The 26,452-nt window shown below is 42.1% G+C and overlaps 1 protein-coding gene across 1 annotated transcript in view; it reads left to right on the forward strand.

The window, feature by feature from the left end:
- Positions 1 to 26,452, forward strand: part of atp10a (ATPase phospholipid transporting 10A) — a 223,083-nt gene that overhangs the window by 30,790 nt on the left and 165,841 nt on the right. Inside the window, exons 2-4 of the mRNA XM_034180634.1 lie at positions 941 to 1,145; positions 1,967 to 2,052; positions 17,765 to 17,871. Coding sequence (XP_034036525.1) covers positions 941 to 1,145; positions 1,967 to 2,052; positions 17,765 to 17,871 — 398 coding nt within the window. The remainder of the gene's footprint in view (positions 1 to 940; positions 1,146 to 1,966; positions 2,053 to 17,764; positions 17,872 to 26,452) is intronic.

Consider the following 26,452-nt stretch of genomic DNA (forward strand, 5'->3'; position numbering starts at 1 on the left):
TTCTTATGTTTGAATATGGCTATAAAATCATTTTTAAATAGCTATAAATTAAATCAGTTTTCATGGTTGACTGTTACAGTGCTACACATACATAATTCCAGACCTAAAATATCACATTGTTCAGAAAATGAAAAACTAGTTATAGTTTAAATCAGTTATTGTGATGATGATGATTTTTACATTTTATCTGTAATTTGAACACGTTTTTTTTCCTCAGTGAATGTGCTGTTGGATTTTAACTGAACTCAACAAGCAGCTTGTGCACTTATATCCATGTTTATTCCACACACATTCCTTTGATGTTGAGTTGACATTATCATTTACAGAACTACCACTTTCTCTTTTTTGAGGACTTGGCATTTTGCAGACAAGAAGAGTAGCTGTTCTAAAGCACATGTGAATGGCAGTGTTGTGAGATGTGTAGAAAACAGAACTGTGGAAGAAAAGGCACAGCCAGCTTGGTCAATCTCTGTATCACATCTGATGGCAAGCAAAGTCACCTCATTCCTCTCATCAAGCAAAATGAGAGCAAAATATATACATTAAAAAAATGACTGTGGAAAAAAAATTAAACAAATAAAAGCTGGTAGCAGGATAGAGTGGGTTCTTACTTGTGTATAGCTGGGAGAATAGTCTTGGCCTCCACACCTTTTGGAATTTTATGGATTGTCACTGTGTATTGGATTTTTTCAAGCAGTAAATTGTTAATCTCTTTTATCCAGAGTTTGTGGGAAGGTGGTGTTGGTGATATCCATCTCATCACTATGAGATGTCAACAAAGTTACAAAAAAGTTACATAAGCTATTAGATCTGCTAAGGAGAGGTACCTGGGATGGATTAGCGTCTTTCTAAATTTTGGAAAGCCTCTAGAACTAACACTTATTGAAGTCAATTGATTGACAGCTCACACCATCACTTTGTCATTTTCTCCTTCTGACAGAGCAGACAGAGGATACGTGGAGAAATACTGGAAGGAGGTGAGGGTGGGGGACTTCATCAAGCTGAGATGTAATGAGATCCTTTCAGCTGATGTTCTGCTGCTGAGCTCCAGTGACCCAGACAACTTGTGCCACATTGAGACTGCCACGTTAGATGGCGAGACCAACCTCAAGCAGAGGCAGGTTGTCCGCACCTTCCTGGACCCGGTGAGTTGACTGCTCCTCTCTTCTCTTGTTACTGTTGTCATTGTCATAACTGGGGGGTGGACCCTGTTATTGAGTATGTATAACTTTATTCATCTCATTCCTAAACTGTATAGTACTGTACGTAAATCTGCATCTGATTAGGCTGTTCTCAAAAACTGACCCTGCAAGAAGGAAGCTGCCAAGGCACCACAACAACTCTGATGGAGTCATAAGCGTCTTTGTCTGTGATTGAAGAAACAGTCCGTAGTGCTATGAATGGCTGTAATTTTGAAATGGTTAATGCAGTATTTCCGTTAAACCCCTTAGATTAAAGCAAACCAGCACAAGCACGTTTGAATTTTTGATTTTTATTTCAACTCCATTCTCGTGGTTTACAGAGGCAAAATTGTCATTGTGTCACTGTTCAAATAATTATCGACTGGAATGTTTCTGTGAAGGCTCTCAGTTGTCCAGGTGGTTTCCATAGTAGAAAAGCTTGAATCTTGTCCCCTGTTTACAATGGGGTACTCAGGTCAAAGCAGTGTCAGTCTTTTGTTCATGGTAATGAGTCATACACGTCATCAGGAGACTCGTCAGGAGAGCCGTCTGTCCCATCATTAGGAGGGACAGCTAACCTGTCATTAGGAGGGTGATAACTAGAGCAGAATAGATGCTAATTAAAGCAGTTGTTTAGTCACGAGCCAATAACAGTAGTTGTAGTTCTATTGTAGTTTGTTAGAAAGAATGGGATACTATTATTGAAGAATTTGTAGTTAAAGTATTTTAATTTTTTTGTAACGTGGTTATTGACTGAATTAATCAACTGTAATTTTTGTTTGCAGGATTGTGATTTTGACCCCACAAAATACAACAGCATAATTGAATGTGAAAAACCCAATAATGACCTCAGCAGATTCCGAGGCTACATGTGAGTTGTTTATTATTATTATTATTATTATTATTATTAATTTGTTTGCTGTATTGTTACTCATTGTAGTTGTCAGCACATGAACAACAACACTCCATTCTCATTTTTTTTTAATTGATGAATGTTTCACCACACCACTTACTCAGCATGCAAACTACTTTAGTGCATGGCAGCATGGTGCCTTAGTGGTTAGCACTGTTGCCTCACAGCAAGAAAGTCCGGGGATCACTTCCTGCCTGGGGCTTTCTGTGTGGAGTTTGCATGTTCGGGTGCTCCGGTTTCCTCCCACAATCAAACACATGCTTATTTAGGGTCTGCTCCTTTCTCTGCCTCTGAACAAGGCAGCATCTCAACATTTAGAGTCGGTCCATGGGCACTGGACTGTGGCTGGCCACTGCTCCTAGTGGTTGGATTGTCTCTCACTGTAATTAGGATGGGTTAAATGCTGAGGGCAAATTTTGTTGTTTGTATGTACAGTGACAATAAAGGCGCTCTTTCTTTGGTTCTTCACAAGTGCTAATATTGTGTAAGCAAGAGAACATGCAAACAGATACATTGCAAGCACTCACAGGTCTGTACATAAGTGTTAACAAAAAGCCATAGAGGTCAAGAAGTACAATATGTTTATATTTTACCCAAATAGATTCTTGCCATTTGATTGGTTGATTGTACGCTGAACAAAAATATAAACGCAGCACTTTTGTTTTGATCCCATTTTTCATGAACTGAACTCAAAGATTCAAAACATTTTCTCTATACACAAAGACCTCTTTCTCTCAAATATTGTTCACAAATCTGTCTAAATCTGTGTTCGTGAGCACTTCTGCTTTGCCAAAATAATGTATTCCACCTCACAGGTGTGGCATATCAAGATGCTGATTAGACAACATGATTATTGAACAGGTGTGCCTTAGGTTGGCCACAATAAAAGGCCACTCTGAAATGTGTGGTTTTGTCACACAGCACAATGCCATGGATGCCGCAAATTTTGAGAAAGCGTGCAATTGGCATGCTGACTACAGGAATGTCCACCAGAGCTGTTGCCCGTGAATTGAATGTTCATTTCTCGACCATAAGCTGTCTCCAAAGGCGTTTCAGAGAATTTGTCAGTACATGCAACCGACCTCAAAACCGCAGACCACGTGTAACCACACCAGCCCAGGACCTCCACATCCAGCATGTTCACCTCCAAGATCATCTGAGACCAGCCGCTCGGACAGCTGCTGCAACAGTTGGTTTGGAGAACCAAAGAATTTCTACACAATCTGTCAGAAACCGCCTCAGGGAAGCCCATCTGTATGCTCGTTGACCTCATTGGGGTCACGACCTGTCGGCAGTTCATCGTCATAACCGACTTAAGTGGGCAAATGCTCACATTCGATGGCATCTGGCACATTGGAGAGGTGTACTCTTCATGGATGAATCCCAGTTTTCACTGTTCAGGGCAGATGGCAGACAGCATGTGGCGTTGTGTGGGTGAGCATTTGGCTGATGTCAATGTGGCGGCGGGGTTATGGTATGGGCAGCAGGGCTGTGAAAACTGGAATTCCATAGATTTTGTCATGGGGAGAGGGTGGTATTTTACTCTGTAATTGTGATCGTCACCGAGTTTTTAAAATGCTTATCGGAAAGTGTTCTTATTTTTTACGACATTGTGCAAGTTTTATAAGTCCGCGGACACTGATCTATATAACAGAAACAGATCAGTGTCCGCGGAGTTATGCGGAGAAAAATGGCTCACTCAAAGCGTGACTGTTACGACAGTTGTCGTAAAGCATGACTGGTTGGTTGCTACAGCGACGTTGTGTGCCTCCTACAGCAAGACGCTGTTTTTAAGCTAAAAGTAGCATGTGGACATCGCATAATTTTTAGAGCTCTCAAGTTTTTAAAAGAAGAATTTTGCAATATGTCTGTCATGGAGCGACGTCGGACAGAGGGAAGATGGCGAGAAAGACTGTTAATAAAAAAAAAAAAAGAAGATGGATAACTAATCAAGAATCCGTGGAATTGGCACTGGCTTGAATTTAAAGTCATCTTCATGAACACATCTGAACTATAAAAGAAACAGGAAAGTGAACTGCATCTTGTACCATCAGGAAACATGGTAAGAATTTTTCTCTCCCTGGAAAATAAACATTGCAGTTCAAACAGGATTTCAGACAAGATTGTGACTTTTAAATTTTTTTTTATTATTATTATCATTAATGTAGACTTTGTTTCATTGGAAAAAAAAAGACACTGGCTTTGAGTGGATTTATACAAATTCACACAAGAATTTGCAACTTTTTTTTACTATAAGGTATGTTATTGATATTTTACCATACCATTTTTGAAATGCTTTATGAGTCTTTTAGTCTCCATGAATTTCATGTAGTTTAATTGTTCTGAGTTAATGCATAATTTGGTTTACAGTTAAAAGGAAAATCATTCCAGCTCCTACTTCCGTATCATATTCTGTTATTTCAACATTATCATTGACAGTTCAAATGAAAGGTGGAATCTAGGATCATTTAAATATGTACTTCTTTTGAGATTTTTTTTTTTTTTTTTCTACCAGGAGATGCTGAAAATGTATCATTTCATACATAATTAATTTGGTCTCTGGGGTTCCGCAGGCCCAAAACCCCGGCTCCTGGGGGGGCTGCACCCCCCAGACCCACCGCAAATTTTCCTCGGATTTCACAGTTTTCATTTCACAGCCCTGGGGCAGGCATATGTTATGGGCAACGAACACAGGTGCATTTTATTGATGGCATCCTGCGATAAGATTCCGAGGCCCATTCTTGTGCCATTCATCCACAACCATCACCTCATGTTGCAGCTTGATAATACACAGCCCCCTGTTGCAAGGATCTGTACGCAATTCCCAGTTCTTGCATGGCCAGCATATTCACCTGTCATGTCACCCATTGAGTACGTTTAGGATGCTCTGGATCGGTGTATACAACAGCATGTTCCAGTTCCTGCCAATATCCAGCAACTTCACACAGCCATTGAAGAGGAGTGGACCAGAATTCCACAGGCCACAATCAACAACCTGATCAACTCTATGCAAAGGAGATGTGTTGCACTGCATGAGGCAAATGGCGGTCTCACTAGATACTGACTGGTTTTCTGACCCCTCCCCCCAAGACCCCCCCAATAAAGCAAAACTGCACATTTCAGAGTGGCCCTTTATTGTGGCCACCCTAAGGCACACCTGTCCAGTAATCATGCTGTCTAATCAGCATCTTTATCTGTGAGGTGGGATGGATTATCACAGCAAAGAAGTGCTCACTAATACAGATTTAGACAGATTTGTGAACATTATTTGTCCCATTGTATGAGTGATGTCACATCATGCATTTTTGTGCCATACATTTCGCTCTATTGCATGCCTCCATTAGAATCTTATAAAAATGATTCCATAATGTGAGGAAGCTAAGTTTAGTAGCCACAGTGTTTGCAGGGACATCTTTCGTGGCCACAGAAGTGTGGTCACATGAAGAATTGGAGTAGTTTGTGTTGCACTGGATTGAAGAAAGCAGATGTACACGCGCTGGTGAGCTTCTCAGCGGTGCTCATTCTGTTCCGTAGTGGGTCTATGTAAGTGTCTTAAAATAAATAATGAATGTTTTTCATTCATACAATGCACTCAGAAACATTCAGTATTTATATAATTTTGCATGAGTTTAGGTGGATAGATTTGTCAGCGATGCTTTTTGCATTCAGTGGTCTATGGAATGTCCTAGATGTTTATGGCTTATTTACACACCTGTGAGTGATGTATCCATTTTCATGTTGTTTTGTGGATCCTATTTTATCCACCTGTGCCTTGCATTTGTGAACTGTCATTAGTGTGTGTGTGTATGTATGTATGTATGTATGTGTATATATATATTTGTGTGTGTGTGTTTGTTTTTTGAAAACATGTTTTCCCCTTCCAAGTATTTCACATTACCCTATGTGGGAAAACAAGTACCACATTTTTCTGGAGTTTAAGATGCACTTGATGGGATTTTTGTCCATTGTTGTACAACCCCTGGTGAAAATTATGGAATCCCCGGCCTCGGAGGATGTGCATTCAGTTGTTTAATTTTGTAGGAAAAAAGCAGATCACAGACATGACACAAAACTAAAGTCATTTCAAATGGCAACTTTCTGGCTTTAAGAAACACTATAAGAAATCAAGAAAAAAAATTGTGGCAGTCAGTAACGGTTACTTTTTTAGACCAAGCAGAGGGAAAAAATATGGACTCACTCAATTCTGAGGAATAAATTATGGAATCACCCTGTAAATTTTCATCCCCAAAACTAACACCTGTATCAAATCAGATCTGCTCGTTAGTCTGCATCTAAAAAGGAGTGATCACACCTTGGAGAGCTGTTGCACCAAGTGGACTGACATGAATCATGGCTCCAACACGAGAGATGTCAGTTGAAACAAAGGAGAGGATTATCAAACTCGTAAGAGGGTAAATCATCACGCAATGTTGCAAAAGATGTTGGTTGTTCACAGTCAGCTGTGTCTAAACTCTGGACCAAATACAAACATGAGAAGGTTGTTAAAGGCAAACATACTGGTAGACAAAGGAAGACATCAAAGCGTCAAGACAGAAAACTTAAAACAATATGTCTCAAAAATCGAAAATGCACTACAAAACAAATGAGGAACGAATGGGAGGAAATTGGAGTCAACGTCTGTGACCGAACTGTAAGAAACCGCCTAAAGGAAATGGGATTTACATACAGAGAAGCTAAACGAAAGCCATCATTAACACCTAAACAGAAAAAAAACAAGGTTACAATGGGCTAAGGAAAAGCAATCGTGGACTGTGGATGACTGGATGAAAGTCATATTCAGTGATGAATCTCGAATCTGCATTGGGCAAGGTGATGATGCTGGAACTTTTGTTTGGTGCCGTTCCAATGAGATTTATAAACATGACTGCCTGAAGAGAACATGTAAATTTCCAGTCATTGATGATATGGGGCTGCATGTCAGGTAAAGGCACTGGGGAGATGGCTGTCATATCATCAATAAATGCACAAGTTTACGTTGATATTTTGGACACTTATCCCATCAATTGAAAGGATGTTTAGGGATGATGAAATCATTTTTCAAGATGATAATGCATCTTGCCATAGAGCAAAAACTGTGAAAACATTCCTTGCAAAAAGACACATAGGGTCAATGTCATGGCCTGCAAATAGTCCGGATCTTAATCCAATTGAAAATCTTTGGTGGAAGTTGAAGAAAATGGTCCATGACAAGGCTCCAACCTGCAAAGGTGATCTGGCAACAGCAATCAGAGAAAGTTGGAGCCAGATTGATGAAGAGTACTGTTTGTCACTCATTAAGTCCATGCCTCAGAGACTGCAAGCTGTTATAAAAGCCAGAGGTGGTGCAACAAAATACTAGTGATGTGTTGGAGCGTTCTTTTGTTTTTCATGATTCCATAATTTTTTCCTCAGAATTGAGTGATTCCATATTTTTTTTTCCCTCTGCTTGGTCTAAAAAAGTAACCGTTACTGACTGCCACAATTTTTTTTTCCTGATTTCTTATAGTGTTTCTTAAAGCCAGAAAGTTGCCATTTGAAATTACTTTAGTATTGTGTCATGTCTGTGATCTGCTTTTTTTCTACAAAATTAAACAACTGAATGAACATCCTCCGAGGCTGGTGATTCCATAATTTTTGCCAGGGGTTGTAGTCTACAGCCATGGGACGTGGTTGGGCTCAGTTAAAAAAAAACAGTGTGTCACCGTCGTGTGGGATCACCACCCACAAGGAGAGTGTAAAGTGTCTGGTACACTGTTTTATGGGCAGTGGACGGGGCCAAACACCCACATGGACTGACACGCTGTTATGGTACTTAGAATGTGAAACGTCACCTATTTGGTGGGGAAGGAGCCTGGACTTGTGCGGGAGGTTGAGTGATACAAAATGGCAATAATTGGACTCACCTTTCCTTGAGGGGGGATGGACTCTCTCTTTCACAGGAGCTGTCCAGGGTGAGAGGCGCTGTGCATGCTTAGGGGTACCTGTAAGTTCCCGGGTGAGTGCTGTTATTGTGGAGTTTTCCCTGGTGAACGACAGGGCTGCCTCAGTGTGACCTCATGTTGCAGAGAGGAATCTGATTTTTTTTTTTTTTTTTTGTGCACGTGCACCAAATAGAAGTTTGGAGTACCCAGCCTTCTTGGAAACTCTTAGTGGGATCTTGTAAAACTTTCCTGCTGAGTTCTCCTTAGTCCTACTAGGGGACTTCAGTCTTCACATGGGCAAATATGGAGAAACGAGGAGTTAAGTGACTGGGAGGAACGGCTCCCCTGATCTGAATAAGAGTGGTGTTTTGTTGTTGGACATCTGTGCTGGTCATGGATTGTCCATAGCAAACACCTTGTTTGTGCACAAGGATGCCCATAAGTACGCTTGGTACCAGAGCGCCTTAGGTAAAAGGTCAGTGATCAATTTTATGATTGTATCATCAGACCTGTGACCATGTGTCTTGGGCACTCAGATGAAGAGAGGGGTAGAGCTGTCAACTGATCACCACCTGGTGATGAGTAGGGTCAGATTGCTGGGTAAGTCACTGAACAGACCTCAAAGGCCTAAATGTGTGATGAGGGTTTTCTGGGAACATTTGGTGGAAGAGCCTGTCTTGACGGCCTTCATACCACTCCAAAGAAACTTCTCCCACATCCCGAGGGAGGCCAGGGACATGGAAACGGAGTAGTCCAGGTTCAAGGCCTCCATTGCTGAGGTGGCTGCTTTGCATTGTGCCAGCAACCCAAAAATTTGCTGGTGGACACCTGCAGTAGTGGAAGCTGTCTGAGTGAAGAAGCAGGCCTTTCATGTCTGGTTGGCACAGAGGTCTCCGGATTCAGCGGACAGGTACCTTCTGACCAGAAAGACTGCATCCTCTGTGTTGGCTAAGGCAAACCTCTGGTGGAGGAGGAGTTTGGAGAAGCCATGGAAAATAACTTTTGTTAAGCCTCAAAGCAGTTCTGGCAAAGACTCAGGTGATACAGGAAAGGGAGGCAGTTCTAAGTCCAGGCTGTATTTAGCAAGAGAGGAGAGCTGCCAAACTGGACTGAGAATATCTTTAGATGGTGGAAAGAAGACTTTGAGGATCTCCTCAATTGTAGTGACATGCCCATCATTGAAGAGGCAGGGATGGAAGACTCGGGCAGATCTAGTGCAATCACCCTAGGAGAAATCAGAGACTGGAGGGTGGAGGGTGTCCAGTTTGGTGACCTCAGAGTTGCATCTTTGCTTTTTGTGTATTCCATGCTTCTGTTGGCGTCATTAGGCAGTGACCTCAGATGTGCACTGAACAGTTTTGAGGCAGAGTGTGAAGTGACTACTATAAGAATCACCACCTACAAATCTGAGACCATGGTTCTCTGTCGGAAAAGGGTAGATTGTTCCCTCTGGATCAGGGGAGAGATATTGCCCAGGTGGATGAATTTAAGTATCTCAAGGTCTTGCTTACGAGTGGGGGTAAGTTGGAGAGTGAGATTGATAGACTGATTTGGGCGGCATCTAATGTTTTACGGACACTGTACCGGCCCATCGTGATGAAAAGGGAGCTGAGTCAGGAGGCGAGGCTCTCAATTTACCAGTTGATTTATGTGCCTGTCCTCAACTATGGTCATGAATTTGGGGTAATGAACAAAAGAAAAAGGTTGTGGATACAAGCTTCTGAAATGAGATTCCACCTTTGGGTATCTGGGCTTACACTTTTGGCCAGGGTGAGAAACCTGAGGAGGGATACAGAATAGGGCTGCTGCTTCTTCAGATTGAAAGGAGCCAGCTAAGATGGTTCGGGCATCTGATAAGGATTTCCCTTGGTCATCTCCCTTGGGAGGTCTTCCAGGCAACTTGGAGAAGGCCCCTTGGAAGACCGAAAACACGCTGTATGTTTACCTACAAACATTACGTTTTTAATTTTTTTTTCTTTTCTTTCTCTAAACACATGGCAGAGCTATTAAAGTGACAAGCATATATATAGTATTTGATTGACTTTAATGTTGTTCATTCATTCATTTTCTATACCTGCTTACCCCAGTCAAGGGTCACAAGAAGCAGCAGCCTATCCCAGCACTCATAGGGTGAGAGGCGAGATGCACCCAGGACAGGATGCCAGTCTAGCGTAATGCCACATATAGACAGACAACCTCAATGTTAATGTTTTCAATTCACCTAACCTGCATGGCTTTGGAAGTGGGAGGAAGCCGGACCACCCCGCGAACACACAGGGAGAGCGTGCAAACTCCACACAGAAAGGATCAGACGGCTAATCACTAAGACACCGTGTCGCCTGACTATAACTAGAATATTGAAATTTATATTCCAAAGAATATATCACAATATGTACTATTACCGGGCAGCACGGTGGCTTAGTGGTTAGTACTGTTGCCTAACAGCAAGAAGGTTATGGGATCGATTCCCACATGTGGCCTTCCTGTGTCGAGTTTGCATGTTCTCCCCGTGTGTGTGTGGGTTCCCTCCACCTGCTCCGGCTTCCTCCCACATGCAGGTTTGGTGGATTGGAAACTTCATAATTGCCCATGTCTCCCTTGTCCATAGGTGTGCATGCGGGTGGGATTGTGTTTGTATGTGGCCCTGCGACAGACTGGCGCCCTGTTCAGGGTGTACCCCCGTCTCACGCCCTATGACTGCTAGGATAGGCTCCAGCCTCCCCATGATGCTTAATTGGAGGAAGCGGTTGAACATTAGTGAGTGAGTGATTTACTGTTACCATCTATGCTTCCGAATATTCCACAATATGAATTTTAGACCAAACCACACAACCCTAATACATAACTCTCTGAAAAGCTGGTCTAGTAGTTTAAAAGAAATGGGGGAAATGCCTTTTCAGTTTTACTCAAAATAATTAAAGGTGAAAATGAACTATTAATTATAACTGATTTAACAGATTATTTGTGGGGAGTTGGGGAAAACTGAGTGTTAAAGCTTTTAGCCAAGCTGTATCCAAACCTATGGCCTCAAGTGCAACAATTTGGATTCAAAATAGTTTTACTTTTTCTTCATGACTGTTTTTATTAAACCATTAAACTACTGCTGCGGTGTTTTGAGTAATGCTGAGCTTCCAGTGAAAGTTATCTGAAATTGTGGTTTGTTGACGTGCCAAGCCCTTCCAACTTATAATTATGACCCAAGCAGTTTGTCCAAGTTCAAACCTAGGTTGACTTTCTGGGATGTGGTTGCCCGTCTGACCCTGTTGCTATACCATTAAAGGTTTTCTTGTCACTTAGCAAAACTACCCATTTTCAACGCAGGATTTAACTTGGAAATGTGTTTCCTGCTTTCACAGCTAATTTAGTCATTGTTACAGTATATTTTGCTGTCTTTTTGTGCTCTATTTACAGTATGAAGTGTTCTAGATATTTTGGGACAAAATGTAGAAACATAATTAATGGTTATAGTGGAATTATGGGTAAAAATTAGAAAGAAAGGCTCTATGACTCTTTCCAACATGTGTTTTTCTTATAGTTGTATGTCCAGGGATATTTTGTTGTCACTGTACAATGACATATGATGAGATTTGTCACTGTGAGCTTGTGGCGGGAACAAGTTACTTTCCCCTCACTTTCAAGTTTGTCACAAACAACAAGGGAGCAATTCTGCTTCAACATAAATTGAATAGGTCAGTCACAGGGGTGGAGTGTTTTATTTGTTAGAAAAGTTTTCAGGGCCTTAAAGGGGAACAGAAAATCCCAGGGATTATTTATAGCATGAATAAAAACAAAAAATGTGTTCTTTTGACAGTTAAGAAACACTAAAGACCATAAAACATCTACAGAAAACCTTGTTTTAGTCGTGGTCTGAGAGACTTTGACATCGACGAGCTGCTGCCATTTATGCAGGTCAGGCGGGTGACGTCACTCCTTGGTCTGAGATTCCCTGCCAGATGCACGAACAAAGAGATTATATATGACTGCTAGTGTCCACACTCCCAGTGCTGCCCAGGAAACACGAATGTGCGTTCATGGACAGCGACATGACACCTCCTAATCGGTTTCCGGATGTTAATGCATTATCATAGGAGATTCACAACTGAACACACTCAGAATAACACTCGCAAAATATGTGTTACAACCACAATTCCATTGAAGTTGAGACGTTGTGTAAAATGTAAATAAAAACAGAATACAATGATCTGCAAATCCTCTTCAACCTATATTCAGTTGAATACACCACAAAGGCAAGGTATTTAATGTTCAAACCGATAAACTTTGTTTTTGTGCAAATATTTGCTCATTTTGAAATGGATGCCTGCAACATGTTTCAAAAAAGCTGGGACAGTGGTATGTTTACCACTGTTACATCACCTTTCCTTCTAACAACACTCAAGCGTATCAGAATCAGAAGAAGTTTATTGCCATTGCCAATGAACAGGATTCTCACAGACTAGGAATTTGCTTCGGTATAATGGTGCAACATTAAGAAGAAAGCAATATAAAATGCCAAAATAAAATAACATATGTGCCAAAATAAGATAAAATATAAGATAAAAAAAAAAGAAATATGAAAGGCTGTGTGCAACAGAGAAACAGGAAAAAAAAACAGTGCAGTGGGAGGAGTGCAATTAAAAACCAAAGTACATTGTCTAAAGTGACCCATGATAAAGTGACAGAGTTAAGGTTAAGGTGACTGAGTTATGAGGTGTTCATGAGTCTAACGGCAGAGGGGAAGAAACTGTTCTTATGGTGGGAGGTTCTCGTCCGGATGGACCGTAGCCTCCTGCCCGAGGGGAGTGGTTCGAATAGACCGTGTGCAGGGTGAGAAGGGTCGGCTGTGATCCGACCTGCTCGGCCCAGAGTTCTGGAGACGTGCAGGTCGTGGAGAGATGGACGGCTACAGCCGATCACCTTCTCAGCAGATGCCACAACATGCTGCAGTCTGTGTCTGTCCTTGGCTGTGGCCCCGGCGTACCACACCGTGATGGAGGAGCAGAGGATGGACTCGATGATGGCCGTGTAGAACTGCACCATCAGCTGGACAGGCAGCTTGGCCTTCTTCAGCTGCTGCAGGAAGTACATCCTCTGCTGGGCCTTCTTGATGAGGGAGCTGATGGTTGACTCCCACTTGAGGTCCTGGGTGATGGTGGTGCCAAGGAAGCGGTGACAGTCCACAGTGGTGATGGGGCTGTTGGTGAGGGCGAGGGAGGGCGGGGGGCTGTGGCTTTCCTGAAGTCCACGATCATCTCCACTGTTTTCTGGGCGTTGAGCTCCAAGTTGTCGCTGCTGCACCAGGTCACCAGCCGGTCCACCTCCCTCCTTTAGGCAGACTCATTCCCATCCGAAATGAGTCCGATGAGGGTGGTGTCATCCGCAAACTTGATGAGCTTTACGGAGTCGTGGCTGGAGGTGCTGCAGTGTACAGGGAGAAGAGCAGAGGGGAAAGGACACAGCCCTGTGGAGATCCTGTGCTGAGAGACAGAGTGTTCGAGACATTCTTTCCCAGCCTCACACGCTGACTCCGGCCCGTCAGGAAGTCTGTGATCCACCTGCAGGTGGAGTCGGGCACGTGGAGGAGAGAAAGCTTGTCCTGGAGCAAAGCCGGAAGGATGGTGTTGAATGCAGAGCTGAAGTCCACAAACAGGATTCTAGCGTAGGTTCCTGGGGAGTCCAGGTGCTGCAGGATGGAGTGCAGGGCCAGGTTTATGGTGTCATCTACAGACCTGTTGGCTCTGTAGGCAAACTGCAGGGGGTCCAGGAGGGGGTCGTGATGGACTTCAGGTGGGATAAAACCAGGCGTTCGAAGGTCTTCATGACTACAGACGTGAGAGCCACAGGCCTGTAGTCATTAAGTCCAGTGACGCATGGTTTCTTGGGGACTGGAACTATGATGGAGGACTTGAAACAGACTGGAACATGGCATGACTCCAGGGAGGTGTTGAAGATCCCCGTGAAGACTGGGGCCAGCTCATCAGCGCATTGTCTCAGGGTGGCAGGAGAGACACAGTCTGGGCCCGGGGCCTTACGTGGATTCAGCCTTTTGAAGTGTCTTCTCATGTCCTCCTCTTGGACCGAGAGGGCAACGGGGGGAGGGGGGAGGGCAGCGGTGAGAGGGGGAGGTCCAGAGTGTTTGAATATTCAGTTGTGTGGGGGGTGGGGAGGTGTGAGTCCTTGTCTTCAAAGCGTGAATAGAAGACGTTCAGGTCGTTGGCCAGCTTGAGGTCGTCAGTAGAACGAGGTGCTTTAGGCTTGTAGTTGGTGATCTCTTTCAACCCCCTCCACACAGAGGCCAAGTCGTTGGCAGAGAACCTTTGCTGCAGACGTAAGCTGTACATGGATTTAGCCTTTGCCACCTCTATAGCTGTCTCTGTCTCCTTCTCTGAAAGCCACCTCTTTCTGCTGACAGAGCTGCCAGAGTTTAGGTGTGAACCAGGGCTTGTCATTGTTATATCTCACCCTGGTACGCTGTGGGATGATGCTGTCTTCACAGAAATGAATATATGACGTCACAGTGTCCGTGTAGTCATCTAAACTGTCTGTTGAAGCCTCAAACATATCCCAATCCGTAGTGCCCAAGCACACGCGTAGCTCCTCTACAGCTTCATTGCTCCACACTTTAGACGTCCTCACAACAGGTTTAGAGAGTTTTAGTCTCTGTCTGTACGTGGGGATCAAGTGGACCATCACGTGGTCTGAGCGTCCCAAAGCTGCACGGGCCACTGCTCGGTACGCACCACTCACTGTCGTGTAACAATGATCTAACGTGCTCCCTTCTCTGGTCGGGCATTTAACAAACTGTTTGTATTTTGGTAATTCCTGAGATTCCCTTTGTTAAAATCACCGAGAATTATAACGAGAGTCCGGAAAGTCTCTCTCCACGCTCATAATCCGATCCGCGAGCGTGCGCTCGGCCATGTGCACGTCCGCGCTCGGTGGAATATACACAGAGCAAAGTATGAAAGAGTTAAATTCACGTGGAGAGTAGAACGGTCTGCAGTTTATGAGGAGATATTCCAGAGAGGGAGAGCAGTGTTGGGAGATTACAGTCACATCGGAGCACCAGGCGTTGTTGTTGTAGTCCCCCACCTCTAGTTTTTCCGCCAGAGAGTGCTCGGTCTCTGTCTGCGCAGAGGAGTTGGAATCCCTCTAGTTGAAGCGCGCAGTCCGGTGTCTGTGCATTTAACCACGTCTCCGTGAAGCACAGTACACAAGATGAGGAGAAATCTCTATTCTTCTTCATCAGCAGTGCTAGCTCATCCATCTTGTTGTGGAGTGAGTGGACGTTGGAGAGAAATATCCCAAGGTAGGGCGTGCGCGTGCCCCTTCGTCTGAGGTGCACGAGAGCTCCAGCTCGTTTTCCTCTCCGCCGGCGTCTCACTCTTTTGGCCAAAAAGTGAACCAGTTCAGCTCCAGGCACTAAAAACGGGTCATGTATTGCAAGATTTTGGCAACCAGCCTCCTTCCCGATTGACGATAGGTTGTGACTGGGTCTTCCAGAATGACAATGACACAAAACATACAGCCAGGGCAACTAAGGAGTGGCTCCATAAGAAGCATTTCAAGGTCCTGGAGTGGCCTAGCCAGTTTCCAGATACGAACTCAACAGAAAATCTTTGAAGGGAGCTGAAGCTGAACACGTGTATGATCTGGAGACGATCTGTATGGAGCAGTGGACTAAAATCCCTGCTGCAGTGTGCAAACTTGGTCAAGAACGACAGGAAACGTCTGATCTCTGAAATTGCAAACAAAGGTTTCTGTACCAAATATTAAGGTCTGTGCTTCTCTTGTATCAAATACTTATTTCATGCAATAAAATCCAAATTAATTACTTAAAAATCATTCAGTGAGATTTTCTGAATTTTATTTTTTTAGATTCTGTCTTTCACAGTTGAATTGTACCTATGATAAAAAAAAATTAGACCTCTTCATTCTTTGAATAACATAAAAATGTTTAGCTTCATAGTGGAGTCGAGTGGAGAATATTCTTTCATCAAAACAAATCAGATCTAGACTTGCATCTCAGATGTACCTTCTGGCAATTTGTAGCTAAACTTTCAGGTCTTCTTTTTAAGAAGATCCTCCGCTACACCACTTCATCATGAAGCTGTATAACTGGTGATACAAATTGCAAAGCTTGCACTGTGCATAATTTCTCCACTCACAGCCACATAAGCCTATAACTTCTTCTGGGTTGTCTGGGTGTCTTGGTGGCTTTCCTACTCTCTCCTTCTTGCACAGTCACTCAGTTTTTGAGAACTGTCTACTCCATGCAGATTTACTATAGAGTCTCATACTGTTTGTATTTCTTCATAATTGATGTAAATAAAGTCCAGGACATATTCAGTGGCAACTTCACCATCAAAGAGCCTCGTTCACAACAACCACAAAAGACTCCAAGCTGTCATCGATGTTAATGGGGGCAGTACACAGTATTAAGAACAGGGGTATGTAAGCTTTTGATCAGGGTCACTTGGGTAGTTTCTGTTGTCATTATGATTTAAAAACGGTAAACACAGTTGTTTGACAATAAATGGCTTCACCCAACCACTAACCATGAGTGAAAAAAATGTTTATCATTCATATTCTCCGAAAAATAGCCAAAAAAACCCCAAAATGTCTGCCAGGGTATGTACACGGTTGAGCACAACTGTACCTTCTGGAAAGTTGTAACTGAACTTTCAGGTCTTCTTTTGACGAAAATCCTCCTCTATACTATTTCAGTTAAACATGATGTGTAAACTCAGTGGCTCATCCTCTCTCAACCCAGGTTATTTCTAAAGTCAAGTTCAAATCAGAGGTCATTGTCTAAAATACATTAATCACCATATCTCATGAACTCAGTAAGACATTGAAACACATTTTCTGCATCACCTTCTCTCGTGAGGTTAAATGAATATATCATCTGACGTCAAGTGCAAAGTTAAAAATAATGATTTGCTTGCAGCAGTGAGGCAGTGCAATTGTTGGGATGCCTCATTTACCTTGACATGACATGAATATGAGAAATGTCCTTTTAGTTTACATTAGAGCATCATGGCTAACCTGCAGTCACAGAATTATGCTTTATCTTGGATGGGGATCAAATGCTGACAGTTGTTCAGTTGCCAGACTACAGTAGAGCAGTGGGCAAGGTGGCAAAAAGGGGCTTATTTATTTCAGTATGGGCAGAAGCCCCATGTCTAATGTTACTACCTGGTAGAAAACACGCTCTGTGTCTGAATGTAAAAAGGAGTTGTGAGTGGAGTATTGCTCACATCTGCATAGAACTCAGGGACACTGGTGTTTAGTATCTATACTAGTGTGTCGTGTCAGCTCGCATGCTATAAGGGGTTAAAAGATGAACATTCATGTTCCTCAACTTGGTGACAGTTGCACTCCTTTAAAATGTGCTGCTGTTTATCATACTCGTAATATTTGGTTTTGTCTTAAGATTAAGGCTGATTTTTACAAGCTCAGCTCTGTCATATCAGACTCACTTGGGCCTCATTTAGAAAATCTCAGTTTAATCTAAATTGCTTTAAAAAGTGTTTGAATGTCTTTGGTGACCTGATGAGAGTTGTGTATGAATGCAGCGACTGTAGACTTTAGAGTGTGATCAATTCCACTACTAAGCAATATAATCTGTCTTGCATGTGGTTCACCCTATGAACACTTAATTTGGTGAGTGTTACTAATTTGTAAACTGTTGTACAGAGGTTTTTGTCTACTCTACTAAATGTTTATATCTTGTGTCCAAACTGTGACAGAATCCCCAGAAGTGGCAGAAGAGATGCACTTTACAATGGAAACTTGCTGCTGAGAGGCTGCACCATCCGCAACACAGAGGAGGCTGTGGGAATAGTTATTTATGCAGGTTAGCCATCGAAATAACTCAGTTTGTTTATATACTGCACAGTCATAGCACAAGTCATCTAAACTGTCCAATCGATCCTCTAAATAAATAATCAGTGATGTTTTCTTGCTGCCAGGTTACCAAAACTTAAGTTGTCAAGATGTAATCAGACACACACATAAAAATGAAGCACTCAATGGTCAGATTTTGTTTAACACTGTCATGTGCAAATGATAAACTAAAGATGAAGGATGTGTACATGCCTTATAAGATTAGTCACAAGTTCTGCGTCACTTCCAGTATCTCCAGTGTTACAAATAGTCAATTAAATATGCTCAAAATGCAGTAAAAGAGCCTTAGCAGGCCAACACGGGACTAATAGTAAAGTGGAGACTTGAACATGATTTGTCAAGAAGGCATTGAGAAACACTGAATGCCTGAAATACATTTTGTCACACAGTTCCTGATGTTGGCTGTTCATGGTAACTTCATACACCACCAATAGTATACAAATAATGAATGTTTCACCCCATTGAATGGAACATTTCCTCTTTCAACTTATGAAAATATTCTTTCCATTACATGAATTTTATTTGTTATCTATCGTCCACCTGGTCGTTACTGTGAGTTTCTCTGTGAATTTTCGGACCATTTGTCTGACTTAGTGCTTAGCTCAGATAAGATAATTATAGTGGGCGATTTTAACATCCACACAGATGCTGAGAATGACAGCCTCAACACTGCATTGAATCGATTTAGACTCGATTGGCTTTGCTCAAAATGTAAATGAGTCCACCCACCACTTTAATCATACCTTAGATCTTGTTCTGACTTATGGTATGGAAATTGAAGACTTAACAGTATTCCCTGAAAACCCCCTTCTGTCTGATCATTTCTTAATAACATTTACATTTACTTTAACGGACTACCCAGCAGTGGGGAATAAGTTTCATTACAGTAGAAGTCTTTCAGAAAGCGCTGTAACTAGGTTTAAGGATATGATTCCTTCTTTATGTTCTCCAATGCCATATACCAACACAGGGCAGAATAGCTACCTAAACTCTGTGAGTGAGATAGATTATCTCGTCAATAGTTTTATATCCTCATTGAGGACAACTTTGGATGCTGTAGCTCCTCTGAAAAAGAGAGCCTTAAATCAGAAGTGCCTGACTCCGTGGTATAACTCACAAACTCGCAGCTTAAAGCAGATAACCCGTAAGTTGGAGAGGAAATGGCGTCTCACTAATTTAGAAGATCTTCACTTAGCCTGGAAAAAGAGTCTGTTGCTCTATAAAAAAAAAAGCCCTCCGTAAAGCTAGAACATCTTACTACTCATCACTAATTGAAGAAAATAAGAACAACCCCAGGTTTCTTTTCAGCACTGTAGCCAGGCTGACAAAGAGTCAGAGCTCTATTGAGCCGAGTATTCCTTTAACTTTAACTAGTAATGACTTCATGACTTTCTTTGCTAATAAAATTTTAACTATTAGAGAAAAATACTCATAACCATCCCAAAGACATATCGTTCTCTTTGGCTGCTTTCAGTGATGCTGGTATTTGGTTAGACTTTCTCTCTGATTGTTCTGTCTGAGTTATTTTCATTACTTACTTCCTCCAAACCATCAACATGTCTATTAGACCCCATTCCTACCAGGCTGCTCAAGGAAGCCCTACCATTAATTAATGCTTCCATCTTAAATATGATCAATCTGTCTTTATTAGTTGGCTATGTACCACAGGCTTTTAAGGTGGCAGTAATTAAACCATTACTTAAAAAGCTATCACTTGACCCAGCTATCTTAGCTAATTATAGGCCAATCTCCAACCTTCCTTTTCTCTCACAAAATCTTGAAAGGGTAGTTGTAAAACAGCTAACTGATCATCTGCAGAGGAATGGTCTATTTGAAGAGTTTCAGTCAGGGTTTAGAATTCATCATAGTACAGAAACAGCATTAGTGAAGGTTACAAATGATCTTCTTATGGCCTCAGACAGTGGACTCATCTCTGTGCTTGTTCTGTTAGACCTCAGTGCTGCTTTTGATACTGTTGACCATAAAATTTTATTACAGAGATTAGAGCATGCCATAGGTATTAAAGGCACTGCGCTGCGGTGGTTTGAATCATATTTATCTAATAGATTACAATTTGTTCATGTAAATGGGGAATCTTCTTCACAGACTAAGGTAAATTATAGAGTTCCACAAGGTTCTGTGCTAGGACCAATTTTATTCACTTTATACATGCTTCCCTTAGGCAGTATTATTAGACAGCATTGCTTAAATTTTCATTGTTACGCAGATGATACCCAGCTTTATCTATCCATGAAGCCAGAGGACACACACCAATTAGCTAAACTGCAGGATTGTCTTACAGACATAAAGACATGGATGACCTCTAATTTCCTGCTTTTAAACTCAGATAAAACTGGTTATTGTACTTGGCCCCACAAATCTTAGAAACATGGTGTCTAACCAGATCCTTACTCTGGATGGCATTACCCTGACCTCTAGTAATACTATGAGAAATCTTGGAGTCATTTTTGATCGGGATATGTCCTTCAGTGCAAATATGTAGGACTGCTTTTTTGCATTTGCGCAATATCTCTAAAATTAGAAAGGTCTTGTCTCAGAGTGATGCTGAAAAACTAATTAATGCATTTATTTCCTCTAGGCTGGACTATTGTAATTCATTATTATCAGGTTGTCCTAAAAGTTCCCTGAAAAGCCTTCAGTTAATTCAAAATGCTGCAGCTAGAGTACTGACGGGGACTAGAAGGAGAGAGCATATCTCACGCATATTGGCCTCTCTTCATTGGCTTCCTGTTAATTCTAGAATAGAATTTAAAATTCTTCTTCTTGCTTATAAGGTTTTGAATAATCAGGTCCCATCTTATCTTAGGGACCTCATAGTACCATATCACACCAATAGAGCGCTTCGCTCTCAGACTGCAGGCTTACTTGTAGTTCCTAGGGTTTGTAAGAGTAGAATGGGAGGCAGAGCCTTCAGCTTTCAGGCTCCTCTCCTGTGAAACCAGCTCCCAGTTCGGATCAGGGAGACAGACACCCTCTCTACTTTTAAGATTAGGCTTAAAACTTTCCTTTTTGCTAAAGCTTATAGTTAGGGCTGATCAGGTGACCCTGAACCATCCCTTAGTTATGCTGCTATAGACTTAGACTGCTGGGGGGTTCCCATGATGCACTGAGTGTTTCTTTCTCTTTTTGCTCTGTATGCACCACTCTGCATTTAATCATTAGTGATTAATCTCTGCTCCCCTCCACAGCATGTCTTTTTCCTGGTTCTCTCCCTCAGCCCCAACCAGTCCCAGCAGAAGACTGCCCCTCCCTGAGCCTGGTTCTGCTGGAGGTTTCTTCCTGTTAAAAGGGAGTTTTTCCTTCCCACTGTCGCCAGGTGCTTGCTCACAGGGGGTTGTTTTGACCGTTGGGGTTTTTCCGTAATTGTATGGCTTTGCCTTACAATATAAAGCACCTTGGGGCAACTGTTTGTTGTGATTTGGCGCTATATAAATAAAATTGATTTGATTTAATGAATTGCATGAAACATTCATTATTTGTTTTATATGACACTTAAATAAATCTGTTAGTGCTGCATAGTCGAGGCAAGTCCACATGCTTCCTCATATCATGGATTCATTTTAACCAAAAGGTAGTCGTTCAGTGGATTGAAATGTATGGAATCAAACTGCACAAAACATGATAGAAATCATACAATGGACTATTTTTCAAAGCAGTGGGACAATTAATCAATGCCACGTGACATACAATCCACCAAATCAAATGTCGGGGATATATTAGGTGTGTATATAAAACAAGCGAACAACACTTCTAAATTTTATTTAAGTGGAGGTACAAGTGGAATGTTCCATAAGTGCAACATAGTAGAGGGCTGCATGGGGATTGGGTCCCGCCGGCTCCCGTAGGACCCAACGCAGATCAACTTAAATAGAATGTGTTTAATTTAACAGGAGTAGTGGACAGGAACAGCAACACAGGTACACAGACACAAACGCAGCAAGAGTTACTGTAGCAACACTGCATGTCACACATATGGCACACACATATGAAATAGTTTTTAATATATGAAACAGTTTTTTAAACTAAACGAAAACAACAGAATAGGAGCACCATTTCTGACTAGTGCATCAAAAGATATACAGGCCAGTGAAACGAAACAAGCAATCCTATGAATCTCTATTAATAGCTTAAATGACGTGTTTTCTCCCGCGGGACGGGGGGAGACACAAAATCAATTCTCAGAATTTCGCGGGTGCGGGCGGGACTGGAAATAGACATTGTGGGAAAAGGTGGGAGTGTAGCACACACGTTGTGGTTGTGAGCAGTAATGGTCAGAATTTCAGTGGGAACGGGCCGAAACTGGATGAAGAAATTAGTACCGTGCAGGGCTCTACTGCACGGTGCATATTTTCACTATTAATGTGAAAAGAACATTCAAGTAAAATAATAAAACCAAACTGAGATTTTGAGGCACTATTTTATGTCTCATCAGTTACATTGGTATGTAAAAGTTTGGACCCCCTGATGATTTCCATGATTTTCCTTTATAAATCATTGGTTGTTTGGATTGGCAATTTCAGTTAAATATATCATATAACAGACGAACACACTGATATTTGAGAAGTGAAATGAAGTTCATAGGATGTACAGAAAGTATGCAATAATTATTTAAACAAAATTAGACAGGTGCATAAATTTAGGCACCCCAACAGAAAAAAAGTTATCAATATTTAGTAGATTCTCGTTTTGAGAAATACCAGCCTGTACATGCTTCCTATATAGTCTAGATTCTGGTTGAAGGTATTTTGGACCATTCTTCTTTACAAAACATCTCCAGTTTGGTCAGGTTTGTTGGTTTAAAAAACCTGCTTAAAATCACACCACAGATTTTCCATAATATTCAAGTCTGGGGAGTAAGATGGCCATTCAAGAACTTACTTGTTCCTCTCGATCCAGCCCCGGTGCAACTTCAACTTTGTCACTGATTCTTGAACATTGTTCTCAAGAATATGCTGATATTGACTGGAATCCATGTGACCCTCAACTTTAACAAGATTCCCAGTACCTGCACTGGCCACTCAACCCCACAGCATGATGGAACCACCTCCAAATTTTACTGTAGGTAGCAAGTGTTTTTCTTGGACCGCTGTGTTCTTTTTCAGCCATGCATATTGCCCCTTGTTATGTCCAAATACAGTAGTGTTCAGAATAATAGTAGTGCTATGTGACTAAAAAGATTAATCCAGGTTTTGAGTATATTTCTTATTGTTACATGGGAAACAAGGTACCAGTAGATTCAGTAGATTCTCACAAATCCAACAAGACCAAGCATTCATGATATGCATACTCTTAAGGCTATGAAATTGGGCTATTAGTAAAATCAATCAATCAAGTTTTATTTCTGTAGCACTTTACAACAGTTTTCACTGAACCAAAGTGCTTTCCAATAGCACCAGCTAGAGATAAAATAAAAAGAACAATACGAAAAATACAATAAAACACAATAAGAGCATCTAAAATAGAATAAAAATAGATAAAAAAAAAGTGTCAAAGCAATTATATGCAAAAAGCTGCTCTGAACAAGTATGTTTCTAACTTAGCTTTAAACAGAGGCAAGCTATTAATGGACCTCAGTTCAGGAGGTAATGCATTCCACAACTTAGGACCTGCTACTGCAAAAGAACGGTCACCCCATTGTTTGGACCTGGACCTAGGAACTTCCAGAAAGTTTTGGTCAGCAGACCCAAGTGCTCTGACAGGGTTGTGTGTTTTTAACAGGTCACATAAATAAGAAGATCCAAAGCCATTTACAGCTTTAAAAACAAACATTAACAGTTTAAAATCAACTCTAAAACGGACTGGAAGCCAGTGCAGGGAGTAACGTACAGGAGTGATGTGGCTGTGCTTCCTGGTGTTGGTCAACAGGCGAGCAGCAGCATTCTGGACCAGTTGGAGTCAGTTTAGAGAGCCTTGAGTGATACCAACATAAAGTGCATTGCAATAGTCAATCCGGGAGCTGATAAAAGCATGCATAGCCTTTTGAAGGTCCTTTTGGCTTAGAAAGGGTTTGACTTTTGCCAGTAGGCTCAGCTGGAAAAAACTGGCTCTTACCACACTGTCAGTTTGTTTCTCAAATTTAAACAGTCGTCAAACAGCACACCAAGGTTCCTTACCACAGCCCTAGGATAAGGAGCCAGGGAGCCAAGATCTGGATCAGAGTTAGTTTTAGCTCCAAACAGAATACACTCTGTTTTGGCTTCATTAAGGTGCAGAAAATTCTGAGCCAGCCAGTCCTTAATATCCTTAAAAAAGTTATGTATGGAGTCCAAAGCACTTGTATTATTAGGCACAACTGGCATATAAATCTGGAGGTCATCGGCATAAAAATGAAACTGAAGATTGTGTTTGGTGATGACTGAACTCAGTGGAAGCATGTACAAAGAGAACAAGAGCGGTCCGAGGATACTGCCCTGGGGCACACCAGTGTTCAGAGGAACTGTGGAGGAGGGGAAGTCATTAACCATCACCCTCAAAGTCCTGTTAGTCGAATAAGACTGAAACCACTCCAAGACAGTCCCCCGGAGGCCAACCTGCTGGGACAGACGTGTGAGGAGGGTTGAGTGGTCCACAGTATCAAACGCAGCTGTTAGATCCAACATCACCAGCAGCACAGGTTTTTTAGAGTCCAACGATAAAAGAATGTCATTTTGTACTTTTAAAAGAGCTGACTTAGTGCTATGTCGAGATCTAAAACCCTAATGAAATTTATCTAAAACAGAGTTGTGTTCTAAAAACGATTGCAACTGATTAAAAACAACTTAAAACCTTAGATAAAAACGATAAGTCTGATACTGGTCTAAAATGAGATAAAACTGAGGGATCTAGGTTGGGCTTTTTAAGAAGAGGCCTAACTACAGCATGTTTAAAATGGGCTGGAACTGTCCTGGAGCTGAGGCAGCTATTATTAAAAGAGAGCAAGCTCGGACCCACAGTGTTAAAAACCTCTTTAAAAACCTTTCCTGGAATAGTGTCCAATGAGCAGTAACTGGGTTTAATGCTCTGGACAACCTCAGTGAGGAATGTCAGAGTAATCGGCTCAAAACTATTGAAAACAGCAGATGGTTCAGGTGGAGTGTAAAGACTATTAAAAACCGTGTTACAGTTTAAAATATTCTGTCTGACAGTAGCTACTTTCTCTATAAAAAACTTGAGAAGTTTTTCACATGTAGCCTGCGAAATGTCAGACAATATGGTGGGTGGGTTTAAAACTGACTTGATTATGTCAAATAACACTCTCGGACAGTTAGAACTACTGGCTATAATACTTGACAGATATTGGGTTTTTGCTTCCTTCAAAGCATTCTGATACTCTGTAAGGCTATCCCGTAGCATTTCCAAGAACACCTGAAGCCTGTCCTTTCTCCATCTCCGCTCTGCCTGTCTACAGCGACGGCGTAAGGCACGGGTGGTGTCATTGAGCCAGGGGTCTGGTTTGGGTTTGGTGGACCTGGATTTAAAAGGTGCCACAATATCTAAAATATCAGAGTATGTGGTATTAAAATATGAGATGAACTCATCTGGACTAAGGGAGGAGGCCACATCCTCTGTGCAATAAAGTGCAGTGTCTCTAAAAGCAGCCTCAAAGTCCCCTACAGTCGAGGGGGTAATGGTGCGGCGGGAGCGGGCTGGTATGGAGGGCCTGGGGATATTGACAGGAGCTGTAAATTCAAAAATAACAGGAAGGTGATCTGAGATAGGAGCAACTGCTGTATTACTAAGAGCCAGCGAAAGTCCATGTGAAATGACTAAGTCTAGTGTATGACCGAATTGATGTGTGGAGCCATGCACTGATTAGACCAAAAGAGTCCAAGAGGCTTTTGAAGTCATTGCCCAACTGATTTGAGGCACAACATACATGTATGTTAAAGTCCCCACAGATGAGTATATTGTCATATTTAGGCATTATATCTGATAAAAACTCTGAAAAGTCAGTCATAAAATCCTTATTATATTTAGGGGGGCGGTATATGACGACGCAAAGCACAGGAGAGGCAAAGTTAATTATACATGATTGTAATTCAAAACTAGAATAGTGCTGTATTGGAACTAAATGACAGCTGAAGCTCTGTTTGAAGAGAGTGGCCACGCCCCCACCGCGTCCTGAGAGCCGTGGTGCGCTGAAGAATGAGTACCCAGCCGGGAGGAGTTCAGTAAAAGCGCTGTTATCGCCAGCTTTTACCCAGGTCTCATTCAATAAAAGTAGGTCCAACTTATGTGTTAAAATAAAATCCTTAAGTATAAAAGTCTTGTTGGAAAGGGACCTAGTATTCACTAGCGCGCCTCGTATGGAGATGGCGCACTCGTTTTGCTGCTCCGTGCGGCTGAGCGGGCGGAGATTCCCCGGTACACTGCCCCGTCTCTGGGTCTTAGCTTTACGCCAACGCGGAAGTGTGCAGCTGGTCCCAGGAGCAGTCTGTAAGAGCCATCGGTAGCTGATATGGACTTGTAAATCCACACAGTATCCAGACGCTGGGCAGCGGGGAGCACTTTCATCTGCAGAAGCCAGGTAG

This window comes from Thalassophryne amazonica, chromosome 10 (genome assembly GCF_902500255.1).
Source record: "Thalassophryne amazonica chromosome 10, fThaAma1.1, whole genome shotgun sequence".
In the NCBI taxonomy this organism is placed as follows: domain Eukaryota; kingdom Metazoa; phylum Chordata; class Actinopteri; order Batrachoidiformes; family Batrachoididae; genus Thalassophryne; species Thalassophryne amazonica.